The sequence below is a fragment of the Rattus norvegicus genome, chromosome 1 (genome assembly GCF_036323735.1).
Source record: "Rattus norvegicus strain BN/NHsdMcwi chromosome 1, GRCr8, whole genome shotgun sequence".
NCBI lineage: Eukaryota > Metazoa > Chordata > Mammalia > Rodentia > Muridae > Rattus > Rattus norvegicus.
In genome coordinates, this window is record NC_086019.1 from 10,027,093 (window position 1) to 10,051,126 (window position 24,034).

At 41.2% G+C, this 24,034-nt stretch overlaps 1 protein-coding gene across 12 annotated transcripts in view; it reads right to left on the reverse strand.

The window, feature by feature from the left end:
* The window catches only part of Aig1 (androgen-induced 1), a 222,909-nt gene that overhangs the window by 160,547 nt on the left and 38,328 nt on the right, over positions 1-24,034 (reverse strand). For 11 of the 12 annotated variants that reach the window (XR_005500901.2, XR_010064541.1, XM_039103611.2 and 8 more), the window contains exon 2: positions 23,386-23,541. Coding sequence is in view for 9 of the 12 variants with exons in the window: in XM_039103611.2 (XP_038959539.1) it covers positions 23,386-23,541 (156 nt within the window). In the remaining 3 variants the exon portion in view is untranslated. Of the gene's footprint in view, positions 1-423; positions 23,542-24,034 lie in introns of all 12 variants that reach the window. The other variant, XR_010064540.1, reaches the window with a different exon arrangement.

The following is a 24,034-nucleotide window of genomic DNA, read 5'->3' on the forward strand; positions in this document are numbered from 1 at the left end:
GCCTGGGATGCACTGCCAGGTCTGCAGCCATGCCACCGCTAAACCCAGGTACATGCTTTACAGCCTGGATGCTCAGTATGGTCCACGAATCAACAACATTCACACTTCAAATCTGTCAGCTATGATGCTCCCTGGGTCCCGCCCTATAGAAGCCTTAACCTATAGGACCTTGAGAATGTTCCTGTTTTGAGGTCTCTTCTATCACCATGCACCTCCTCCTTTCTGTGGAGTGACAATACCTCAGGTTCAGTAGCTTCTCATTCAGAGCCTGAAGCCCTCCCCTTCTAGACTACACCCAAGGAATTTTGATCTGGGAATACTCTGCCCAAATACACAAATAATCCTCAAAGTTTCCTCCTCTGGTCTGACTCCGAGGTTAAGTTGTAAAAAATAATTTGTCTTAAATGGTGGTTTCTTAGTTACTTGTTTCGTCGCTGGGATAGGATATCCCAACAGAAGCAACTTCAGAAAGTATTTGTGTGGCCCCCAGTGGGAGGCTACAGTCCATCACAGTGGTCACAGTGGTGAGGTCGCAGTGGCATCAGGAACTTGAGGCATCTGCTCAGGTTTCCTCCAGGCAAGAACTCCTCCATCTCGAGGGTCAGGGAACATCTCAGAGGTCTGGGTAGAAAGTGTGTAAGAAGACAGGGAGGAATGACATAGGCTGTACACATGCTCCAACAGCAGTTGTGGTTACATGCACAAGACTTGTACAATATGAAGCCAGTATAACTCAGCAGGGGTCGGGGAAGGGGCTTCAGAGGCCACACCTCTCGCTGAGTAGTCACTAGCATGTGATGTCTTCTCCTCAGGAAATATGGAAATTGGTAGACTGCCCATGACCAGCGACTGGTCGCACACCCATGCAAATGCCAGTCACACAGCATTGACTAAACTGAGGAGGAGGGGATAAGATTGGGAAACATATGTGCTATGTGGTCCTAGAAAAATTTAGAAGGGAAGTAGGGGTCTAGATATAATCAAGATACATTGAGCCCATGGATAAAACATTAAAATAATATAAGAACCAAAACAGAGAGCATGAAAGCTTCTGCTTAGCTTATTTTCTCCATTTTATATAGTCTAGGATCCAAGCCTAAGGAATGGTACCACCCACAATGGATGGGCCTTCACATTACAATTACCTAATCAAGATAAGACTGCACAAGCAGACCCAGAGACCCATCTCCCAGGTGACTTTAGATTCCATCCGGGTGATGTTGAGATTAACCATCACAAGAGGTGGAGTCATCTATTTCTATGGGGTAAGGGTTTAGTGTCAGTGTAAATACATAGGCAAGGAGCCATGCAGACTCACTGATGGAAGACCCTTTGGCTTTGTTGAACAGCACAATCTAATCATGAGAATGGAATCCCTTCATGCTATAGACCTTTTCCCAACTCAAGGGAACAAATTATACAGGTCAAACCAAAGAGCTACCTCGTGAGACCATACGAACATTCTTCTGACCCCACTCTCTGACAATGTCCATTCTTTCAGAATTATTTTTGAAGTCCTTTAGACCTTTGTATGCTCATCATTTAAATGTTAGAATCCTGGCTTTCTACATCCCTACAAACATCTAGCCAGAATTCTCAGTGTTACTGTTTGAGAACTCACCTCCTGGCTACACTAAGACTTCTCACAGGTAACCTGTTATACAACCATTTGCTCAGGTTGCCTTTAGGTTCTCCCAGAAGTATTTGTAGTTAACAACATACAGATATACACAATATTTGCTGAATCTACATGCAGGTAACACATGGATTTGGGCGCTATTTACACTATAATATTTTTATGTCTTCTTTGTTGCTACTTTATAAAAATATGTTTGAAATAGCGGTATTATTCCCCATGCCTTTACTAAATTTGATTAGTGGCTTTAAGTAGCTATTTCAAAACTTATTTTGGGAGCCGAAGAGATGGCTCAGTGGTTAAGAGCACTCACTCCTCTTCCAAAGGTCCTGAGTTCAAATCCCAGCAACCACATGGTGGCTCACAACCATCTGTAATGAGATCCGATGCCCTCTTCTGGTGTGTCTGAAGACAGCTATATGTAGTTATATTTAATAAATAAATACATCTTTAAAAAATTATTTTTGATATGTGTGTGTATCTCAAATAATAAAACTCTTCAATAAACTACATACAATTTACTCTTTTCTAGTTTTGCATTTTCCTGTCTTAGCACAAAATCGAGTACAAGTGATTTGCACGGAAAATTTTTATCATTCTTCCCTGTTGCAGAGGAAATGTTTAGTTTCCCAACAGTGAAGCTTGACAGTTGCAGCTTTTTATTGATGTCTTTTCGCAAGTTGAGGAAGAACTCAAAAATTTACGTGGGAGACACACACACACACACACACACACACACACACACACACTGTAAGTGATATTTTTCAGATGGTTTTGCTTCATCTCTTCAGACAACTACCTTATTCTGTCAAATCAATGGCATATCAATTGATTTTGAATGTCAGAGAAACAGCCCAGGAATGTCTATCATAAGTTACATGCATATGCTGCTGGACTCCAGTTACTGATACTCAGTTCAAAATCTGGGTCTTATTTTATGCCAATTCATGAAATACATTGATCTACAATATTATATTTTCAAGATGTTGTCATCTGATTTTTGGTGGGAGGAAAAATGAATGGGTTCAAAATAATCAGTTGGAATTATTTCTCCCAGTGTTTTCTAAAAGACTTTGTGCGACAATGGTGACATTTATTCCTTATCCAGGCAATAAGCATTACTAGTAAAGCCATCCAGAATGGCAATTGGGAATTTATTTGTTTTATACAAACATGACTCTTCTGTGTTTGGTTTTTTCCCACTTGCAATGATTTTACTCATCTCTGCTTTTAAAGAATTTCTATATATTATATAAGATTCTGGGTGGACAGTGGTAGGCCTATGCTGGGGATTAGAGCAAAACCTTGCCCATATCAAAAAATGTGCTATTCCTGAAATACATCATCATCTAGGTCTTTATAAATATCATAAATATTGGCAAATGATATAAATGAACTATCTCCCCAAGCCAATTGTCAAAAATTTAGTATCATAGCACCACTGGGAGCTACACTTTGCCTGCATGAAGTGGCCATTCGAGACAGCACTTTGTGGCTCTTGATGCTGAGTGATGTGATCCCTGACCCGTGCTGAAGGAATTTATGCTGATTATTCGCAGTGACTTTCAAGAAAGTGTGAGCCACCCTTCTAGACGGAGCACTGGAAGGCCAGGAGGCACAGGTACCTGAGCAATCAGTCTTCCAGATAATTCTGTAGATACAAACACCGCACAGATGGTATGAACTTGGCTTCCTGCACTGATAATCTGCTGGTGGTATGCTCATCAAAACCCAAAATAACTCTGAACTCTGATACCAGGGCATGGGTATGAAATGAATAGTTTCCCATGACTGGCAAAGTGACGCAGGGACATTCTGCTAAAGCACCCAAGCTCCTTCTCTGGCCAGGACCAACAGCCAGCCACCCCACTTGTACACATGCTGCTCTCCAGCTGCCAGGACCAGAATGCTGTATTTGAAACTGAAAGTGAAAAGGGCACAGCCACTTGAGTTCTTCAGGCTTCTAAACCAAGCATTGGAGGGATAGCTAGCATTCGTGCCTCACTTGAAGTTATTAGGAATTAAAGCAGAGAGCGAGACATGATGCCAGGTCTACATCTCTTTGAAAGAGGTTTCTCCCACAGAGTCAGACAGAGAGCAAAATTTCAGCTTTAGTCCACTTCTCCAATTTAAAGCATATATTTACGTTCACATACTTCAGTACCAAACTCTCGCCAATAAGCAGGTCATCCAGAAAAAAAAAAAAACATAAAAAGGCTACAGATAACTGACAGTATAAACCAGATCCACTTGACAGATATTGCAGAACATTTCACCCAAACACAAAAGAACACCTCAGAGAACTTTCTCTGAAAATGACAGCATACTCAGCCACAAAGCAAGTCTCAAAGATACAAGAAACTTAAAATAACACCTTGCATCCAATCTAAGCATCACGGATTAAGCTGCATATCATCGACAACAATAGAAAACTACAGAAAGCCCACAAACTCATGGAGACTGAATAACTAACACTAAAATTGGTCATTAAAGACTTTCTAGAATTAAATTAAATGAATGCACAACATACTCAAACTTAAGGAACAAAATGAAGGTGGTGCTAAGAGGCAAATTCATAACACTAAGTGTCTACATTTAAAAAATATTGTAATCGAACATATTGGGAATTTAGCAGCACACATGAAAGTTCTAGAAAAAAAGAAGAGAAGAAAAGAAGAAGAAGAGGAAGAGGAAGAGGAAGAAGAAGAAGAAGAAGAAGAAGAAGAAGAAGAAGAAGAAGAAGAAGAAGTAGAAGAAGAAGTAGAAGAAGAAGAAGAAAAAGAAATCACACCTCGGGGTTGGGGATTTAGCTCAGTGGTAGACCGCTTGCCTAGCAAGCGCAAGGCCCTAGGTTCGGTCCCCAGCTCCAAAAAAAAAAAAAAAAAAAAAAAAAAAAAAGAAATCACACCCCAAATTCAGGGCTGAAATTAATAAAAACAAGCAAACAAACAAAAACAATTCAAAGATTCAATTCAAACAAAGAGTTGGTTCTTTGGGAAAACCAAAAGTATTGATGAACTATATAATGAATATTGATCCAACTCAACTAAAGACCAGAGAGAATGTTCAAACTAACAAAATCAAATGAAAAGAGCAGCATAACAAAAGACACAGGAAACAAAAAGAATCATGAGGACATACTTTAAAAACCTGTACTGCTCCAAATTGGTAAACCTAAAAGAAATACCCTTACCAAAAGTTAAATCAAGATCAAATAAGCAACTTGAAAAAAGCCTATAATCCCCAGTGAAATAGAAGCAGTAATTCAAAGTCCCCCAATTTAAAAAACAAACAAACAAAAAAAGCAAAAAACAAAAAAACAGCGGCAAATGGAATTAGTGCAAAATGTTACTGCCAGATTTTCAAAGTAGATGCCAATACTCCTCAAATTATTCCACAAAATTGAAACATAAGGAATGCTACCCAATTCATTTTACAACCTAACAGTTATATTAATACCAAAACCACATAAAGACCCAACAAGAAAAGGAATTACAGACCAATTTCCCTTATGAATGTCAATGCATAGATTCTCAATAAAAAAGTTGCAAACTGAATCTAAGAAAACAAGAAAAGATCGTCCACCGCAACCATGAAGGCTTCGTTCCAGAGATGCAGGGATGGCTCAACATGCAAAGATCAGTGTAAGCCACCAAATAAATCAGATGCAGAAAGGGCCTTTGACAAAATCCAACACCCATTCATGATAAAAGCCATGGAGATAGTAGGGATTCAAGGGACAAACTTCCACACCCTACAGACAATTTACAGCAACTCCATAGCCAACATCAAACTCAAGAAACTCAAAGCAATTCCACTAAAAATTAAGAACATGACAAAGTTATCTATGTACTTTCTCCATACCCACTCAATATATTACTTGAAATCTTAGCCCTAGCAATAAGAGAACTATGGGATCTCAAGGGAATAAAAATTAGAAAGGAAGAAAATCAAAGAATCTCTCTATTTGAGTGTGTGTGTGTGCATGTGTGTGTGTGTATGTATATGTGTGTATGTGTGTGCATGTGTGTATGTGTGTGTATGTGTATGTATGTGCGTGTGTGTGTGTGTGTGTGTGTGTGTGTGTGTGTGTGTGAACAAGTACAGAGCCCCACAGTCAGAGAGCGAGAGAGTGCAAAAAGCGAGAGACCTCGCAACACTCAGATCCAAAAGGGAAGCGTCCATCAAATCCCTTCCCTTAGGATTTGGGAAATCCTGCAAACGAGGAGGAGGCAGAAGAGATGGAGTCCAGAGCAGGGCCCTGTAAATGAGCATGGTCTGCACATACGACTCACAGAGACATGAGGCAACCCGCTCTGTGCCTGCGCAGGTTTGCACCAGATGGGGTCCTGGAGCTGAACCCACAAGCTACCTCCAACTGATAACCATTTGCAAAGGAAACTCCTCCAAGAGAGTCTCACGTTATAAGGGCAGGCGGCATGCCCCGCAGTGGATGGCTAACAAGTACGAACTCAGTGCACCGGTGGTGGTTTCTTGTCTCATAATGCCCTGTCAGGCCCTTTCCTTTACGTTTTTGTTTTAAATATATATTCTTCTCTCTTTCTACCCTACAGATCCTGTGCATATATATATTCTAGTTTCCTGTTTTTGTGGGATTCTTGAGTGTGTTTAAGAGTGAGTCTCTCCTTCTTGTACCTTCTTTTGGATTCTTTTCACTCTGATTGTTTCATCCAATTCCAATATGCTTGTTTTTTGGTTTATATCATTGTGTTTTGTTATACTTTATTTATTATTACCCCTTAGAAGCCTGTTTGTTTCAAATGAGAGACAGACATAGAGGAGGGTAGGTCAGGATGGGAGGGGAGATGAGGGGAGGCACTGTGAAGAGTAGAGAGAGAAAACCATAATCGGGATTTATTGTGTGAGAAAAACCCATTTTCGATCAATGAAAAAATGATGAATCTATAAATAACGTTCTCTTTATCCTATGAATTCTGACAAAGTCATTTTGAAGTTGGCATGTTTCTATGAAAAGTTCTGATTTTGTAAGCTGATGTTATGTGTTGTTTTCCCTAGCTTTAAAACATCTTTTTGATAGCTTTCTAGGCCATCTATATTTATTGATATTAGGTCCTTAATTATCTCCACTGAGTCACGTGAGGATAACTAACTACCAGCCCCTTGAGTTGTCCACATGGTCTGTTCCTTTCTTCCCTTCCAACCTCAGCTTGTGATCCCCACACTCCAACTGGCAGTGTGGTTCTTCTTAAAACTCCCTGAGCTCTTTTCTTGTTCCAGGGACAAGGAGCTTTTCTGCCCTTGGCCAGGAATGCTATCCTCCACTGTCCCATGGCTGCACTCCCTACTCCTATGGGCCTGGCTTACATGGTACCTCTACAGGGCGTTTCCAATAAGCACTTCACTGTGCTGGCATCACCGATCACACACCACAACAGAGAACAGACTCCTGTCTTCTGTTGTGTCCGATCGTTCACTGTGTGGCTCCTCTGTAAGAAGTGAAGGGCCAGAGAAAAGGAACTCCGGTTCATTTGTTGCTTGTTCCCTATAAATGGTGCGCAGAGGGTACTTAATGCAAATTTTGAGAAATAAATTATGATAGCAGTTATATGTGTAATCTCTTGTATCGCCCACAAGGACAAAACCATTTCAATGTGATCGGTTTTCTTCCTGTTGGCCGAACAGTTCTCCTTTCTGCTCTCTGTGGGCGTTCTGTTTTTCAGCGTGTAAAAAAAGGAACACTCTTCCCCCAGGCTGTGCTCACAAGGCCGTCCTTCTCAGAGCTTTATGAGAAGGACTCTTCTTCACCTGCCTCTCACCCTACAATGAACCTTTAGACTTCTAGATCACAAAGAAGCACTAAATGCTCCCTTTCCTGAAGTCGACCGAGGATAAGAATTCTGAGACATAGAGATGGAACTGACAAAAGTGGGAAATACTCCTAACATAAACCCTGCTCATCAAGAAAGCTGCCCGAAAGCTGCTGGAGCAGTGGATCATGGGGGCAGCTCCAAGAATAGAAGCAAGGTCTTGTCTCCTCCTGGCTGAGTAAACAGTACAGAGAGCACTTGGAGGTACTAACCCCTGAGGAACGTTAAATGACCCTGACGAAGAACATGAGGTCTCCATGCACAAGAATGCCGGGAAGACGTTCTGATATCCGTTTGGCTTCAGGTGCCACTGATGATGATGCTAAACGTGGGCCCAGGCCAGCATGTCTTCTCTGTACCAGCAGATGTGGGCATTGAAAGGTCAGCAAGAAAGATTGGTGGCTGAACATCTAATGCACATTCACCTGACAAAGAATGATATACGAGTTACCAGACAGATGGGTAATGATTAAAGTCAGTCAGAGAGAAAGAAATTAGTTGAGGGTAAACAAGAACCAGTTTCTAGAGCAAGGTAATGGGAAACGGAAGAAAATCTATCTGCCCTGGCTCAGTTTCATCATCTATCTCTGGGGGAAAAGAGCTGGTCTGGAATTAAGCCACCCAAAGATGGGTAATTGCTAGAAGAGAAACCATTCGTACTGCATTAAGGAATACTGTGATAAAAATCACATAGAGGGACTGGGCTAAGAAGGCAGCTAAACAAAACAAAACAGGAAAGTTATGTGGGAATAATAATAGCTTATGATCAAATAATTCTCCATTAGACAAAGTTGACCAAAGAAGAGATATATTGCTTTTGAAACAGAATAAAATTGACAAGAGGCAAAATAAGAAATAAAGAGCTAAAGTCAAGTCATGTGAAGAATATGATAAAGTTTACTTTGGTGAAGATAGTTGGGATTTAGCTTTATGCAGTTCTGTGGAATACATAGTTTAAAAAAAATGCTGCTTTGAAACTCCAGGTTCTAAATAAATTATTAAAACTACATCTTTAAATGTGTGGTTGAGAAGCAGAGGAAAGAAAGCATTAGAAACCAGCAAAGGAAAAAATTATAAAAAAAAATAGTGAAAATATTGGAACAATATCAAATATAGAAATGGAAGTTCTTAAGAGACAAATGCAGGTGTCAGAATCATAAGACCGTGGGTTGTGGCTGGTGGGGTAGACCTGAAGGCCCTGGACTCATTCTATGTAGTGGATGGAGCCCAGCCCACAGAGAAGCTGAGACTTCAGTAAAAGGCAAAGCTAGAGAAAGTTGTAAGAATTATTTTCCCTCCTGTATCTTCATGTGGGTGAAAGCTAGATGTGGTAGTTAAACAAGGTAAGCAGAATACAAAGTTGTGTTTTATATTTATGCCAATAACCACTTGGGACTGAAGTATGTTTTCTGGCTGACCTCGTGGGGCATGCACATCTAACCTTAACAATTCCCAGTCATTGGCAGCTCTGGGTCGTAAACCTCACTGAGAATTACTCTAAGCCTTGCCTAAAGTCATGATCCTTCCTTGAAGGAAGGCCAAACATAGTACCAAGCTGGTACAAGAATGTAATGATTGGCCATGTTCTGTCAGTTCTGGAAAACTCTGAAGGTCCATTTGGCTGTTGTGGTTTGGATCTGAACATATACAGAAGCACATATGCTAAACTCTTAGTCCTCGTTGTAACAGTGTTAAAGGGTGATTAGATTAGATTAGATTAGATTAGATTAGATTAGATTAGATTAGATTAGATTAGATTAGAAAGGCTCTGATCTCGACAATGAACTAACCTTTCTATGGATTCATAACTTAATGGGCTCTGGGTAGGTGGTAGAAACTATAGGCAAGTGGCTCTAGTTGAAGACAGTTAGCCAGTAGGGGTTATATTCCTGAAGTGTATGCTTGTTCCTAGTTCTTCTTTCTCATTCTCTTTTACTGCTTCCTGACTGCCATACACAAACAATTCTGTTCTATGACATGCCCCACACCACGATGTTCTTCTGATCTACAGGCCTAGACATAAAATAATGAACTGACCACAGAAACCCCCAAAACTGTTAACAAGAATAAATCCTTTCTCCCCCTTTAAAGTGATTTTCTGATACATTTTTTTGCGTCTGATACTCTGACACTAGCAGTAGAACCCTCAGTATGCCTCTGTTACAATTAATGTGGTCCAGCTTCTCCCTCTGCCTAGTGCTGCCTTCTCTTCCAAACAGGTCTCTCTCCCACAAGCATCCCCTTCCATAAAACTTTCCCTCTTCTATGCTCTAAACACAATGTGTCCCAACTCTCTTGTGCCCTCACACAGAATTTAATCTCCAAAATTACATGTTAATTAAGTTAGAAGGGTGAGATTTAATCCATGATGGTATTAGAAGTGATGTCTTTGGAGAGTAAGCAGGTTGACTGAAGGTCATTCATAGGCTGGAGCCCTTAAAGCTGAATCCTGATGACTTTGAAACAAGACTAAGAGAAAGCAGACAGACACATATGTATGTGTGTTCCCAGTATTTTGTCATGTGACATTCTATATGGCCCGTACTTATGACAGTGTGAACGCTGTCACTAAAAGAGGTCCCTAGACCTAAGAACTCCAGAATCATGAGTCAAAATAAGTATCTTTTCTTTATAATGATTTTCGCCTAGGTTGTAGTAATAAAAAGTAACGATACACCATCCCTACTCATAGGAATCCTAGGTGAAGACAATATCATCTATGTAGACATATCGAAGAGACATATTTAAGCATTAAAGTGTTTAATGCATAAGTATCTATAAACAACTGTACAAAAAATAGTCTTTCTGCAATTTCAACTTCTACTGATCAAAGGGGGGTTATGAATTTCAAGATCTTTTTTATACGTATTAAAATGTACGCCATTTTTGGTTTATACCTACTCTTATGTAACTAGAGACACTGTTTTTAAGACTTATGTATTTACACTGTGTGTGCATGAGTGCTGATCTTCATGTATGTATGGGCACCACATGTGTGTCTGGTACACTTGGATGACAGAAGGGTATATTGGAACCCTTGGATCTGGAGTTGCAGATGGAGGTCTTGGATCATGGAGTTGTGAGACACCATGTTGGTGCTGAGAACTGAACCTGGGTCATCTGCAAGAGCAGTAAATGCTCTTAACCTCTGAACATTTCTCCAGCCCAGAGATAATCTAAGTATGTCATAGAATTGAATCATCTCATCACACCATAACTTAGTTCATGTATTCATTAATCAACACTCCTTATTCTCAAGTTTCATAGTAACTTCTTAGCCTGATTAACTGTCCTCAGTATTCTTTTAAAGCTATGTTTTGTCTTGGTCTCACATCTACCTATAAAGAACTGAGCCAAAAGCTACCCATAGTTCTTCATTTCTTGCAAAATAGAACCAAAACTCCCCTTGCTAAATGACTCCAAAACATGCTTCTAACACCCCACAACCTCTTCCTGGTATCATATTACTTGACTGCATTCACCTTCCCAAACTCCGACATGTTTAAGGTTCATTTGTTCATGTGTTTTAGAACCATAGCTTGCAATTAATTAAAAACAATGCTTTGAGATTCTATCTTGCTACAGTCAAAATAGCTATTCTCAAGAAAAAAAATAACAGTAAACCCTGGCAATGATGTGGAGGAACTAGAAGTCTAATTCGCTGCTGGTAGGAGCTCATACTGATGTAGCCATTAGTGCAAGTCGTATAGAGCCACTGTCAATGACCTCAACCACAGAAGAGTTTCCTTGCCACACCAACCCTGTGTGGTCCATGCTACCTGTACTTGGCCAATCACTGGTTTCTTTCCATTGCTACAAAAAATTTTTTCATTCTTAAATGGTTTTATAAAGGTCATTTTCTCAGTGCTTTAGTATGATTACCTTACAGTTGTGTAGTCTCTGTAATATGTGGGTGGGAGACTTGACAACTAGATCTTTCGGCATAACAACTGTGTTGAGGTAAACACTTCAAGCCCAATATCTGGGATTATTTTTCTGATTTTATAGATGAAAGAAAGAAGCTCAGAGAAATCAAATCACTTTCCCAGCATCGGAAAGAATAAGTATCCACCCAGAGTCTGAGGCAGACAGTGAGAACTCCAGCATCGATGCTTTTAAGGTCTGTAAACACTTCGTTGGACATAGAATGTGCTAGATATTTTCATATGGATAAATATTTCGATGTGCGAATAAATTAAATGCCAGAAGCATTCAGAAATAACTCTGAGTCCTCCAGAAAAGCCAGAAGTTGTGAAGACCACAAACAATTCAGGTGAGTGAATAGAGGTAACGGTTCTGGAGAAGTGTGTGTGTGCACACATACTCACATACACACCCATACTTGTGTACATACACTCATGTGTACAAAGACACACACACACACACACACACAGAGAGAGAGAAATAGAGCATTTGTGCACATACTTTAAAATTCATTAAGTTGTTGCTCTATACCAAAATGATACATGAGGCCATAAGGAAGAATAATTAAATTGAGATAAATAGTAAAAATCCATTATCTTTGTTCATCATAAGTATATTAGTGGGATTTGAAGCATCTCATTGAGGAATATTTGGCCATGTACATCCTTCTTCTAGAAAATTCCTATGTATAGGATAAAGAAGCGATACTGATTATCTTCTGCTCCTGACTTAATGTCCGAGCCTTGCCTTGCCCATACTCCTGTTTATCCAAATACGAGTTGCTCCCCAGAATATCAGCTTCTGTGGATGGGTCCTGCTGTGGTTTGCGTCTGGATTATCCCCATCAAGATGCATGTGACGCTTACTCCCTAATGTTTCCCTCATGTCTCATGCAGCCGAGATCACCCCCATCGAGCGGTCATCCTAGCATTATGGATACAAAGCTAACCTTTTTCAAGAATTCAAAGTTAGATCCATTTTAAATTGAATTCCACATCAAAATAAATAAAATAAATCATTTTCTCTTTGGCAAATGATAACAAACAAAATAATTAATCTGATGTTTATACAGCTCATATTCAGATGTGTTTTTTTATTTGAGAACGACTGTCAATCAATTAGCAGTGAGGTAAACAGCTTATTTTCTAAAGCAACCTGTAAAACCTTGCCCGTTGTAAAAGTATTAACTAATCAAACCCCTGCTGTTTCTACATTCCTCTTTGATTTTTAGTAAGGGGGGACTACTGTCTAGTTATATATACAATTACATAAACATAATTATCTAAAGGGGAGCCTCGAGTACACAGGAAAGATGTCTAGCTGAATATAACTGAAATTTAAGGTTGGGATCTGAGAATAAAATTAAGAAAAATCTAATTTACATAATCTAATAAAACTTAATTGATTAATTGAATTGTCCTTTTTCAGAAGCATCCACCATGTGATGGGGTCAATGAGACCTCACATTCAGTGATATGAAAATACCATTACTGTAAATATTATTCTAACACCAGAAGGTAAATGGTGGCTAAATGAAGGCCAGCATTCCCAGGAAAGATGAGGGAACAAGAGATAGGCGACCATAGTAATGAACAGTCTTTAGATACTCAAATGCAACAGAGCACCTACAGCTTTGTCTAAGCAACAAGGCCATCTGGTCTACCTAGCAAGCCAAACCATGCAGTATAAAATGATGCATGAAAAGCAAATCATTTATTACCTGTCAGTATCATCCAATTACCACTGCTTCTTTTGATTTCAAGTTCATCTAGAAATCTTCTGGCTTCCTTTTGGCTCTGTCAAAGTTATCTCGTTTGTAACAGAGAGCATAGATGCTCCTGTTAGCCTAAATTTCTCTTCTCATCATATATTATAAATTTTTTCTAAAACGTACTCTATAATTATTAATTAACATAAATTCCTTTGTTGAAGGGTATTTCAATAAAGAGTGATAAAGCTAAGTATCTAAGCACCGTGCCAGGGCACCAGGGAACCCACAAGTGCCTGCCTCATTGAGTTTGAATTGCTTTGGTGAGAGGAGAAAGGTTATAATTTTCTGTGTTTTGGTCATCCTAGACTACATGCATAAACAACTGGACAAATAATTTGTGTATAAGAAAGAAGAACAGCATACTCTGCTCTCAGATGACAATTGGGAACAAATATGAGGGGGCATTAATGAAGTTGTTTCATATATTTACATCAAAACCACATCGAGACTCTTATTTTCTTTTACGAGTAAAATGCCCTCTAACTTTAAGCATGTGCATCTCTAAGTGTAGGCACATTTGGAAATATGATTATTCACCGAACATAGTCATATGAGAGCATTTCTTGGGAGTTTCTTTGTAAGTTAATAAATGCTTACTATGGGAGATTTGTGTGGACTTCCTCGTTTTACTTTTAAATATTTCAGCGTGATCTCTGCTATAAGCAAAGCAGAAAGTAAAGCAACCGAAGAGGCCAACGATGCAGCTGCACATCTCATGTGTCAGCAGTCAGCCTGACAGGCCTGCAAGGCATCCTCCCTTTTCACTTAATGCATATGAATTCTCTGTCACTGCTTCAGCCACCTCATGAACTGCTGACCCATTATCATTCTTTCTTCCTCTCACCCCCCAAGTGTCTGTCTATCTATCTGTCTGCATCCCTGTCTGTCTATATGAAGCACCGTCTGTTCAATCAAGGAACAAGGGATGGTAACTATTGGTTACTAGAAGATTTGCAGTTTGAGAAGACAAGGTGAAAAAAACACAGGTTTTGATGCTGAGCTGTCAGAAGAATCAAGGAACTTGGAGAAAACCAACTCATGGGGGGTAAGTATAGCAATTCCTTCTTTCACTTCCCTTACTACCTGCATTCATTACTTTTCTGATGCTGTGATAAAATTCCACGAACAAAAGCAACTCAGAGAAGAAAATATTTATTTTGGTTTATAGTCCCAGGAACAGAACAATGGGGCCAGGCTATGAAACTTTAAAACCCACTGTAACAGTAACTTTTATTTCCCTGAAGTAATTGTTGTTTGTGAGGCTTACTGCCCCCGTCTGCTAACCTAGGCTTAGTCCTGGAAGCGTCTAGCTCCAGACAATCTAATCTAGGCCTAGAATGTTTTAAACCTCTGAGGCTTGCTGCTGAATATGCTCACCCTTTCTTGATCTTTCTGAACTCTAGCTGGCTGGTCAACTTGGCTGTCCTGCCTCAAAACTCCTCTCCAAGCTGAGTCAATCTGGCTTCTCTCTTGGTGTCTGATTGAACTGCTCTGCTTGGCCTCATACTAACTCTGGCAATCTGTTCTAATTTCTGGCTCCTTTTCACTCTCTGACTCCTTCTGTACTCACCTGTGTCTAGCTTGTTCTCTCTCTGCAACCTGTTTCTGTAAAACTGTCCAAGTAAAACTGCCTCCCCCACCCATCTCCCTCTCTCTCTCTGCATTGCTCTCCTTAAGTAGCTTCCCTTTCCTCTCCTCCTTAGAGTTGGCCATATCCTATTCTGTCAAATCTTTCTTTGATTCATCACTTTGCCTGTCATTCAATTAGACATCAAGTGTGCTTCCATCTACAAACTAACTTTAGCTTCACTGTTTAAGATGTAAGGTTGTGGGCTGGAGAGATGGCTCAGCGGTTAAGAGCACTAGCTGTTCTCCCAGAGGTCCTGAGTTCAAATCCCAGCAACCACACGGTGGCTCACAGCCATCTGTAATGAGATCTTGTGCCCTCTTCTGGTGTGTTTGAAAACAGTTATAGTATACTCACATATAATAAATAAATAAATCTTTTTTAAAAAAGGTTTAAGGTTGTGTGCTAAGGGTGTGTCTGTATTCCAGCCAGAGGGATTAAAGGTGTGTGCTGGGGGGGGGGGGGGCACACAACACAACTAGAAACAGTTTTTTTTTTCCAGTAAACAACACAATCTCACAGTTCACAGTGTGATCAAATATCCTACACCAGTCCATCCTAAGTAACATATTTCCTCCTGAAAGAGTCTACCTCCTGGGGGTCCATTACCTTCTCAGATCGTACCACCAACTTTGGACCAAGTGATCAAATACATGAGCTTATGGAAGACATTTCTCATTCAAACTCCACACTATCCCTTTTGCTCGAGACTCTTTGGGCACAAACACTGCTTATCAAACACCATTGACCAAGTCCGAAATGTCAAGTACTTTTCCTGGACAGGACAGTAACAGAAAGGGAACTAGCTGCTGTGGTCTGAATGGATGGCAACACTTTTCCCTCCATTAGCACAACCTGAAGAAACAAGAGTTTCTTGTTATCTTTTTGTTATCTAAGGTCTCCAGTATGATTCAGAGTGAGGGAAATCACATGGTAGTTATTAATACGGTTACTGTGTTTAATGCTCAGCACAACTTGGTTGAATATGTCTACCTAGAAAGTTCCTGTGCACTCTGAGGGTATATAAAAGTCTAGAAAAGTTCCTGTGAGTCTCTTACATGACAAAGGCACTTACTCAGTCAAGATTATTTCCAGGAGTCCTTTGTTGAACGACACCGTGACCCAGGAAGTTGAGGCTGTAATGAAGCTGACTATCTGATGGGACTTACCACCACCTCAAATCCCTGTCAAAAATAGTTGGATCCAAACATTACAAATTTATGAGTAGATTTAATGGCCAATGTTCTTGGTAAAGCAGATCAAACTGGCTTTTGGGAATTCATAGTAAAAATTTTTTTGACTAGGTGTAATTTATTTATTAGGATATGTGCTCAAATGGAATGTACTAGATCATTCTTGCTAAAAATATTTTTTTATGGTTGTGTAGCTTCAAACTGTGGCTTTTTAGAACCCTGCAGTGATTTTCAACGTAATACCAAATACAATTAGCTACCTTTTTCCTTCTTTAAAATAAAGCAAATCCACAGGATAAAAACTTATTTTAACATACTTTAAAAAAAAATACACAGGGTAAGCCTGTGGTGCTTAAGTCTATATAATATTGCTGAAGTGAGAAGGCAAAGTAGGAAATATTTTTCTTTCTTAACAGAACAGGTACTTTTCAAACAGTCCTATGAAACTGTACAAAACCATGGTGTCACTAGCGCGAAACCATCCATCAAGGATAAGCAACAGTCTCTTGTGAACCTTAAAAAAAAAAAAAGACAACACAACTTAATAATTTTTGTCTGGGTTCTACGACTACTTTTCCTTACTCTGCTATGCCCTCCAGGTTAGAAATGCTGGGCAGCTCAGGCTCTATGTGAAGGGCAGAAAATGTCAATAAGGCAAACATTGAGTATGCTGGGGGGTCAGAATGCTTAGGCGACATTTTTAAGAGCAAGCAGTCCTCTTGGCGAAGGTTTAGACTCCATCCTGCTTGATTTTGCAGCACCATTTAACCGGTTGCTACAACCAAACGCTGGCAGCTCATGCCACCCGGGGGGAAATGGTGAGAATGTTGGGAGCTCATCCTTAAGAGCTGGAAGAGCTCACTGAACAAAGCCCTCATGAGCATTGGACCTGAACTAAAGGGAACACGGGTTAGAAGACAGGACCTAGCTCTTGGGTTATACCATCCAGGGAGGGAAGGTGGTGAGAACTCTGGGAAGCCCAAGTGGAATTGCTTGTTTACAGGCTAGGCTAAAACCAGAGGCAACAGCAAAGGCCCCTGGGTACAAGATGTATTCTCAAAACCCCAAGATAATAGGGGGGCGGGGCAAGGCCGCAGTTAGCACTTCTGGATATTCAGACATAAACATTAACTGTGTAGGTACACCTGGAGGCTGTTTTCCTTTGTTGATTCAATACTGATTTTTTTTTTTCTACTGTGACAGTGTTCCCCTGGGCACTTGCTCACTCATTTTATTCCCTGGACAGAGGAACAATGACACTTGTTTCTGTCTAGTCATCTGCACCTGTGTGAAAGCATTCATTTTATTTCATAGTGGATTCCTAAGACAAACAACAGGGAGAGGGAACGCTCCTTAGGCTCACGTGCCAATATGACAACTCCTTCTCATTCATGCCTTCACCCTTTGGGCATACCATTAGTTTACATTCAAGATTCTTATTTCATAGTCCTTCACCATCCCCACCGTGTGAACAATACACAGAAAAGCAAAGAAACCAAGTGGGACTGCAGGGACGGTCCCCTTTGTCCCAATGTGGCACAAGTCTTACCAAGGCAGCCCACACTCCTAGGACGTGTGTTGGCATCTATGTGTGAATCAGGTAAGACCCAGCATAAAAAGTGTGGTCATTCTCTAAAAATTAGAGAGCACTCGATGTTTTTTTTCAGAGGACTGGATTCCCAGCACCCATCTCTCAAAACGGAGCTCAAAAGTCAGTGCTTCTGAGAAGTCTTCCAGAACCACCTTAGACACAAGGCTGCTTACGGTCCACTTCTGTGCACATGCTAATGTGGAATTCAAACGTCTTACTGCAGTGAGATCTTGCACTCAAATTTATATTGCGATAGATCATAACAGATAATCTTGTCTACTTGATTTTAAAGGGCTCTTCACCTATGAACCTCTACTACTGGAAAATTAAACCCAACAGTTTGTTCCTGTGAAGGAGAAAGCATCTGATTAACTCAACAGGAAGCGGACAAGGTTTTGGTTAATATATTTACTTACTGTGGAGAGGACACATACATGTATAGGCATTTGTGGCATGGACCAAGAGAAGCCAGAGGACCGCTTTTGGAAGTCAGTTTTCTCCTTCCACAATGGATCCCAGGGATCGAACTCAGGCTACCAGGCTGTGCAGCAAACACCTTTGCCCACTGCTGCAAACTAGGTTTTACAACGAGCTATTAATTGACTGATGCTTTCATTTTAATCTCAGAGGCAAAAAGGAAGATTTACATGAACGAGAGATACCAGCTAAGGCTTGAAGAAACTAGAGAACGGTTTGATTTTAGGTACTTAAATGAAAACGTATTAAGTGTACGTTAAAGTTAAATTCAGAATTTACAGAATAGATTAAACATCCTTTCAGCAGTGTCAGAAATTATTTCCCTCTAGGTTTCAAAGAAGAAGGAAACATATTTGGTTTTGGTTGTAATCTCAACTAGAATCAAATTAATTTCCATTGTGTGTTAGATTAACATATATTAGAACTAGTAATTAAAAGCGGGCTCACCCCCTAAAGGCACTTACTGCTCAGCGAGACAACCTGAGTTGTATCGATGAGAGCCACATGGCAGAAGGAAAGACTCAATTCTGGAAAAGTTATCCTCTGATCTCCATAAACTCTGGCATGCTCCCCACGTATGTACACACACGCGCGCGCGCGCACACACATGCACACACGAAATAAATACCATAATAAAGACTTTTAAAAAATTCACAGCAATTAATACTAATTAGAAACTAACACTTACATGTATTTTCCCCATCGAAGTCAACAAGGAAACAATGTTTCTTGTTTCTTAAACTATAGGAGTATAGCAATCCAAACTTACACATACCTCCAAAACTTTAGAAATAGCTTAGATTAGGTACTATAATAAGGACTCTTGGGAATTACAATGTAGTTTTTTCCTTGGAGTTTGCAATGATGTTCATTTATGCACCGACACCCAGATGCCCATCCAAACCTCTGGGGCTTCCACAGACCCATCCCTTGGGGGATATTTACTTCACATTGGAATGGTTAGAGCAGCATCTGGACTGGAGCAACCCAGGTCAGCACCAGGACAAAGATATACTGGTGCCGTGGTAAGATTTGATTATGGGTGCTATTCAAGCCCAGCAGCCGAAGATGAATAGGGTTGCATGGGCTTGAATGAATGGAAGCGGACGGCAGCCAGAGACACACTTCGGATTTCTGAGAGGGGCATTTTCAAATGCTTTAGTTAAACAGGTATGCCTACTTTCTTAACTAAAATGGGATCTGCTGGCTCAAGCATCAGTGAGCTCATGGGAGACAAAATGGTCTTCCCTGGACTGCTCCTAAGAAACTTTAGTGCTTCCAGACCACATAATATCACGGAGTTATTTGTAACAATTCTCTGAAAGGGTGATAGAGTTGAGAAATAAGCTGCTCATGGTAAGAACAGTCTCCCAAGAATTATCCCTACAAAATGAGCTGCAAGACTCGGGGGATAGGGGGTGCCAGGCCATTAATGTCACTGATCAAGACCAGCTTTGCTTTTTATGGGAACCGATACTACAATGGTTGATACATGTTATGTTCGGGAAGCCACCCTGCCTGGTCCTCCAAGACACAGTGAATCAAAAGTAGATTTTAATTATCTGTGATTGGGATGTTTCGCTGTTTTTATAGACCCTTGGGGTAAAAGGGACCATGAAGATTCCTGTGTAAGGTCCAACTTTCTCCAAATCTTTTTCATTATCCCATGCTCAAATCAAGCAATTACTGTCAGTTCACAATTAATCTTGTCCCTTGAGGAATGACTAAAGTAAAAAAAAAATCTACCAATCCTAGATTGCTTATGAGTGTCTTTCCTGCTGCTTTGGGGCAGGAGAGACAGACAGACAGACAGACAGACAGACAGACAGACAGACTCTGGCCAAGAATAGTTTGAGCAGAGGCGATGCATTCTACTGTTCTGTTTTTATGTTCTGTGCCTAAAGCATGAAGCCTTCCCAATGACAGAGTGACCAAGAGAGAGTGACACAGGAGACCAGTACAAAACAGCAGGGACAAGTTTGTGAGGTTGGCAGTCACCCTTTAACCAGAGAAATGGAGCCGGGGACACCTCTGAGGACCACAGGAGGTTCAAAGCCCAGCCTGTGCACCTTCTACCTTAGGAGGCTCAAAGCAGGGCAGTGCACCCCTGACATGGAGACGATACCAGGATGTTTCGCCTTCGAGGTCCAATCAAGATGGTAAACGCTCTTGCTTCACATGCTAACCTTAATCGCATGACCTGAAAAGCATTCTTAGACTACAGACTGCTTCGGGCATTATAACTGTGTGCCCATTGAATGTTAGGTGGGCATTTTAACTGTGTGCCCACTGGATGCTAGGCGGGCATTATAACTGTGTGCCCACTGGATGCTAGGCACTAATGCTAAGCTCATCCTTCTGCAGTCAAGTCATCCTCTCCAGGTGAGGCAACGTCCTCTTGGCCATGAACCTCCAGGAGAGTGATGTGCCTCTCCCCAGGACTTCTCAGAGCATTGCTGCATGAAGAAAAGTACATTGAGCACGGGCTTTATAATGGAAAGACAGCTACAGTGGGGTTCTAGACCCTTCGGCAGAGATGAGAGACAAGGAGAAAGGTAAGAGAGGGATTTGGGAATCTCTTTGCAAATGCACAGGGACACTGAAAACTGAAGGGAAGTTACCTGAGGAAGAGAAAGGTGAGAGTAAATGACAAAGTAAATGTTTGGGTAAAGAGTTCTTTTGAGTTAAAATGCTTATAGCTTTAAATTCCTATCACCAATAAATAAACCTTGCAATAAAATAAGTCTGAGAGGTTTGTTCTCTCTCTCTCTCTCTCTCTCTCTCTCTCTCTCTCTCTCTCTCTCTGACTCAAAATTATTCTTTTCTGCATTAGAGCGAGGAGTGTGGTGGGACCTGGCTGGATGGATGCAAAGTCAGAACTGTGGAGAGAGGAGAAAGAGTGAGAACCATGTTGATTATAGAGAATACCCACAAAGACTTTATCAACATGGGGAGATATGAGGGGACGGGGAGGGGAAAGAACGAAACAAATAGAAGGCAACTTAAAAATTTAGGGACAACATGGAAAGTGGGAAATGGCTGAGCAGCAAGCTTGGAAAAACTAGAAATAGTGACAATGGCGGCCACACCAGGAGAAGAGAGCCACATAAATGTTGACCCTGCACACCTGATGTATTACTGCCTCTACTGTGAATCTGCACAGCTCTGGTCACTTCCTGAGAAGCACGGCGGGCACTGAGGCACACGGAAAAGACAAGGCCTGCTGTCAGGAGCTTACCGACAGGAGAGGGATCTGGACAAGCTCGGAAGGTGTACTGTGTGGCATCAGTTAAATGCAGATGGTGGGGGTGAAAAGTAGTACACCTCTCCCCTCTGAATCACAGAGATATTTCCACACACTGACACCTGGGTTTCAAGATATGATTCTTTTGTACAGAAAGTACACGTCTTTACACTTCATGCTGTTGGGATTTTTCTCTCACCTGATTCATAGAAGGTAGATGAATTTACCTACGGAGACAAGATTTCACTATGCAGCCAAGGGCGGCTTAAATCAACAATCCTCCTGCCTCAGCCTCCAGAGGGCTGTGATTGATTCTAAGTGTGTGTTAGTATCCTGGCTCAGTATTTTAATTGAATAAAGGCAAAAATAAAAATATATATGCAATAATATATTTGCAATTATATACTCATCATCATCATCATAATAATAGTGTGTGTTTGCAATATACATATAATTGCAAAACATTTAAGCAGGAGATTTTGAGAGATTTCCCAGACAGCTTCTACCTGAATATTTATGCTCTGAGATCTTCAGAAGAAAGAGACAAGGGAATGAGCAGGCTTATGATTGGATTCTAAGGTTTTTCTGGTCCTTGTGTTAGGCTCAGGAACTCAGATCTACTTCATCCATGAAAATACAATTCAGCACACAGAAAATGGCAACTCAGCGCTAAGAACTGGGAGGTCTCTGCCAACCCAGACTTGGCAAATGCGGAAAAGAACCAGCAGCAGGATTTAAAGAACCTTCTGACTCTTCTCATGGTGAACTTGGACTCAGTACTATGCTAGCCACGTCCCCGGAGCTTCTGTCTGTCCCAGAATCAGGCAACGACTGAAAATTCTCAAATCGCATTACATAAGATACTTTCTCAATCTCAGATGCACAAAAATTTCCTCATTTTTCTGGCTACCCACAGCTTAAAAATCTACGGCGTCTCATGGGGCCTTTAAAGAAACATGGTTTCTGTGCAGACAACGGAAAATTAGCAGACTTGTGCGGGAGGCTGAACTGTGGAGGGAACCTAGCTGAAAACAGAAAAATCAATGAAGCCAGACAGACCAAACATCGAGTGTCATTTTTAAAGTAACACTCGCTAATGGTGCTGTTAGGTAAGTAAACTGTTACCCGATGCTGATTTCCTCTTAAGTCCAAAGTGCTAAATCAGTTGACCCAACAAGCAATTATTAAGTTCAGGCTGCTCAGAAAAATGTGAGGGGCCGAACCCTGTGCTCTGCAAACCCATACATGGGTGTGGGCATGTGCACATGCACATAGTGTGTCTAAGTACACGCGGTACATGCGTGTTTGTATACGTGCCCATGCATGTGGAAGCCAGCATACAGTCTCCGGTACTGTGCCTCAGAAGCCATACTGGGTCTCTTACTGGTCTGATATTGTGGCTGGATGAGTAGGCTCAGAGATCTCCATGTCTCTTCCTCCACTGCACGAAGGTTACAAGTGCAAACCACCACACACGGTTCGGTTTTGGTTGGTTTGGTTTGGTTTTTATTATTTGTTTGTTTTGTTTTCTAACATGGGTCCCCGGGGTTTGATTGTAGGCCTCAAGTGTGCATGGTAAATCCCTGAACAAAGGTTATATCCCCTAAAAACTCACGACATGACATTTGGGCACTAAAGAGGTAGGTGACGTTAAATGCGTCTGTTAGAGAATGTTGACTGATATAGTGACTCTCTCAGTAGGAAGAGGGAACCGAGATGCAGACTGGCCCAGGGGAAGAGAATATAACAGTATAAAGGCAGCCTTGTTGAAACCAGAGACACGGGCTTCAAAAGAAACCATCCAATCCATGAGAAAATAAAATTTCTGTAGTGTTGGCAGCATTAGAAAACAAACACAGAAACCTTGGGCATCATGTAGCTCAGTGATGGCGAGCCCTGAGGTCCTGGGGTCTGTCCCAAGTACCAGCTAAAGGAAGACCTCTTCTATAAAGAGCCCTCATTAAGCAAACAAACAAACAAGCACCAAGTCTGAAGTAGGACCCACATTTCTTCCGTGCTAAGTACATCCCGCACCATACTCGCAACCCCCAGTACATCCCGCATCATACTCACAACCCCGACAGGAAAGGCCAACACAGCCAGCGTCCAGTCCCGGAGAGAAATGAGCTTCCTGAGCTGTCGTTCTTGCTCCTGGTTCCCGCTGCCTCTGGTCAGAAGACTGGAGAGATCAGTCAGCACACAGATGCCGAAGAATACAGCCTGGATAACCTACAAGGAGACAGTCACCCGAATGGGTCAGTAAGAGCTATGGTGCCCAAAATGTTGGTTTGCGCTGTTGCTTTCTATCGTAATTCTAAATACTTGCCCTGGTTGCCTCATGGACAAGGAGATCCTCACAAACACCAAGTGACGTGATGTAGCCTTGCCCCCCAACTTATCCCTGATTGGTTGATAAAGACTCTGTACAGCCTGTAGCTGAGCAGAAGGGAGGTGGGCGGGGTTTCAGTTCCTGGGCGTGGTGTTTGAGGCGGGACAATGAGAGAGGGAAACAGGTGGAGAGAATAGATGACACCATGGGTTAGGTGAATCGAGAAGACATGCCCAAAAGCACTGACAAACTGTAGTTAAGTGTGGCCAGATGGATTGCGACAAGTTATAATTTGAGATTAGTGTAGATAGAGTAGATACTAACCGCTTATGAAGTCCTGTCCAGCTCTAGTGCTATTGAGGATTACTATAATGTTTTGTGTCTTTTATCTGG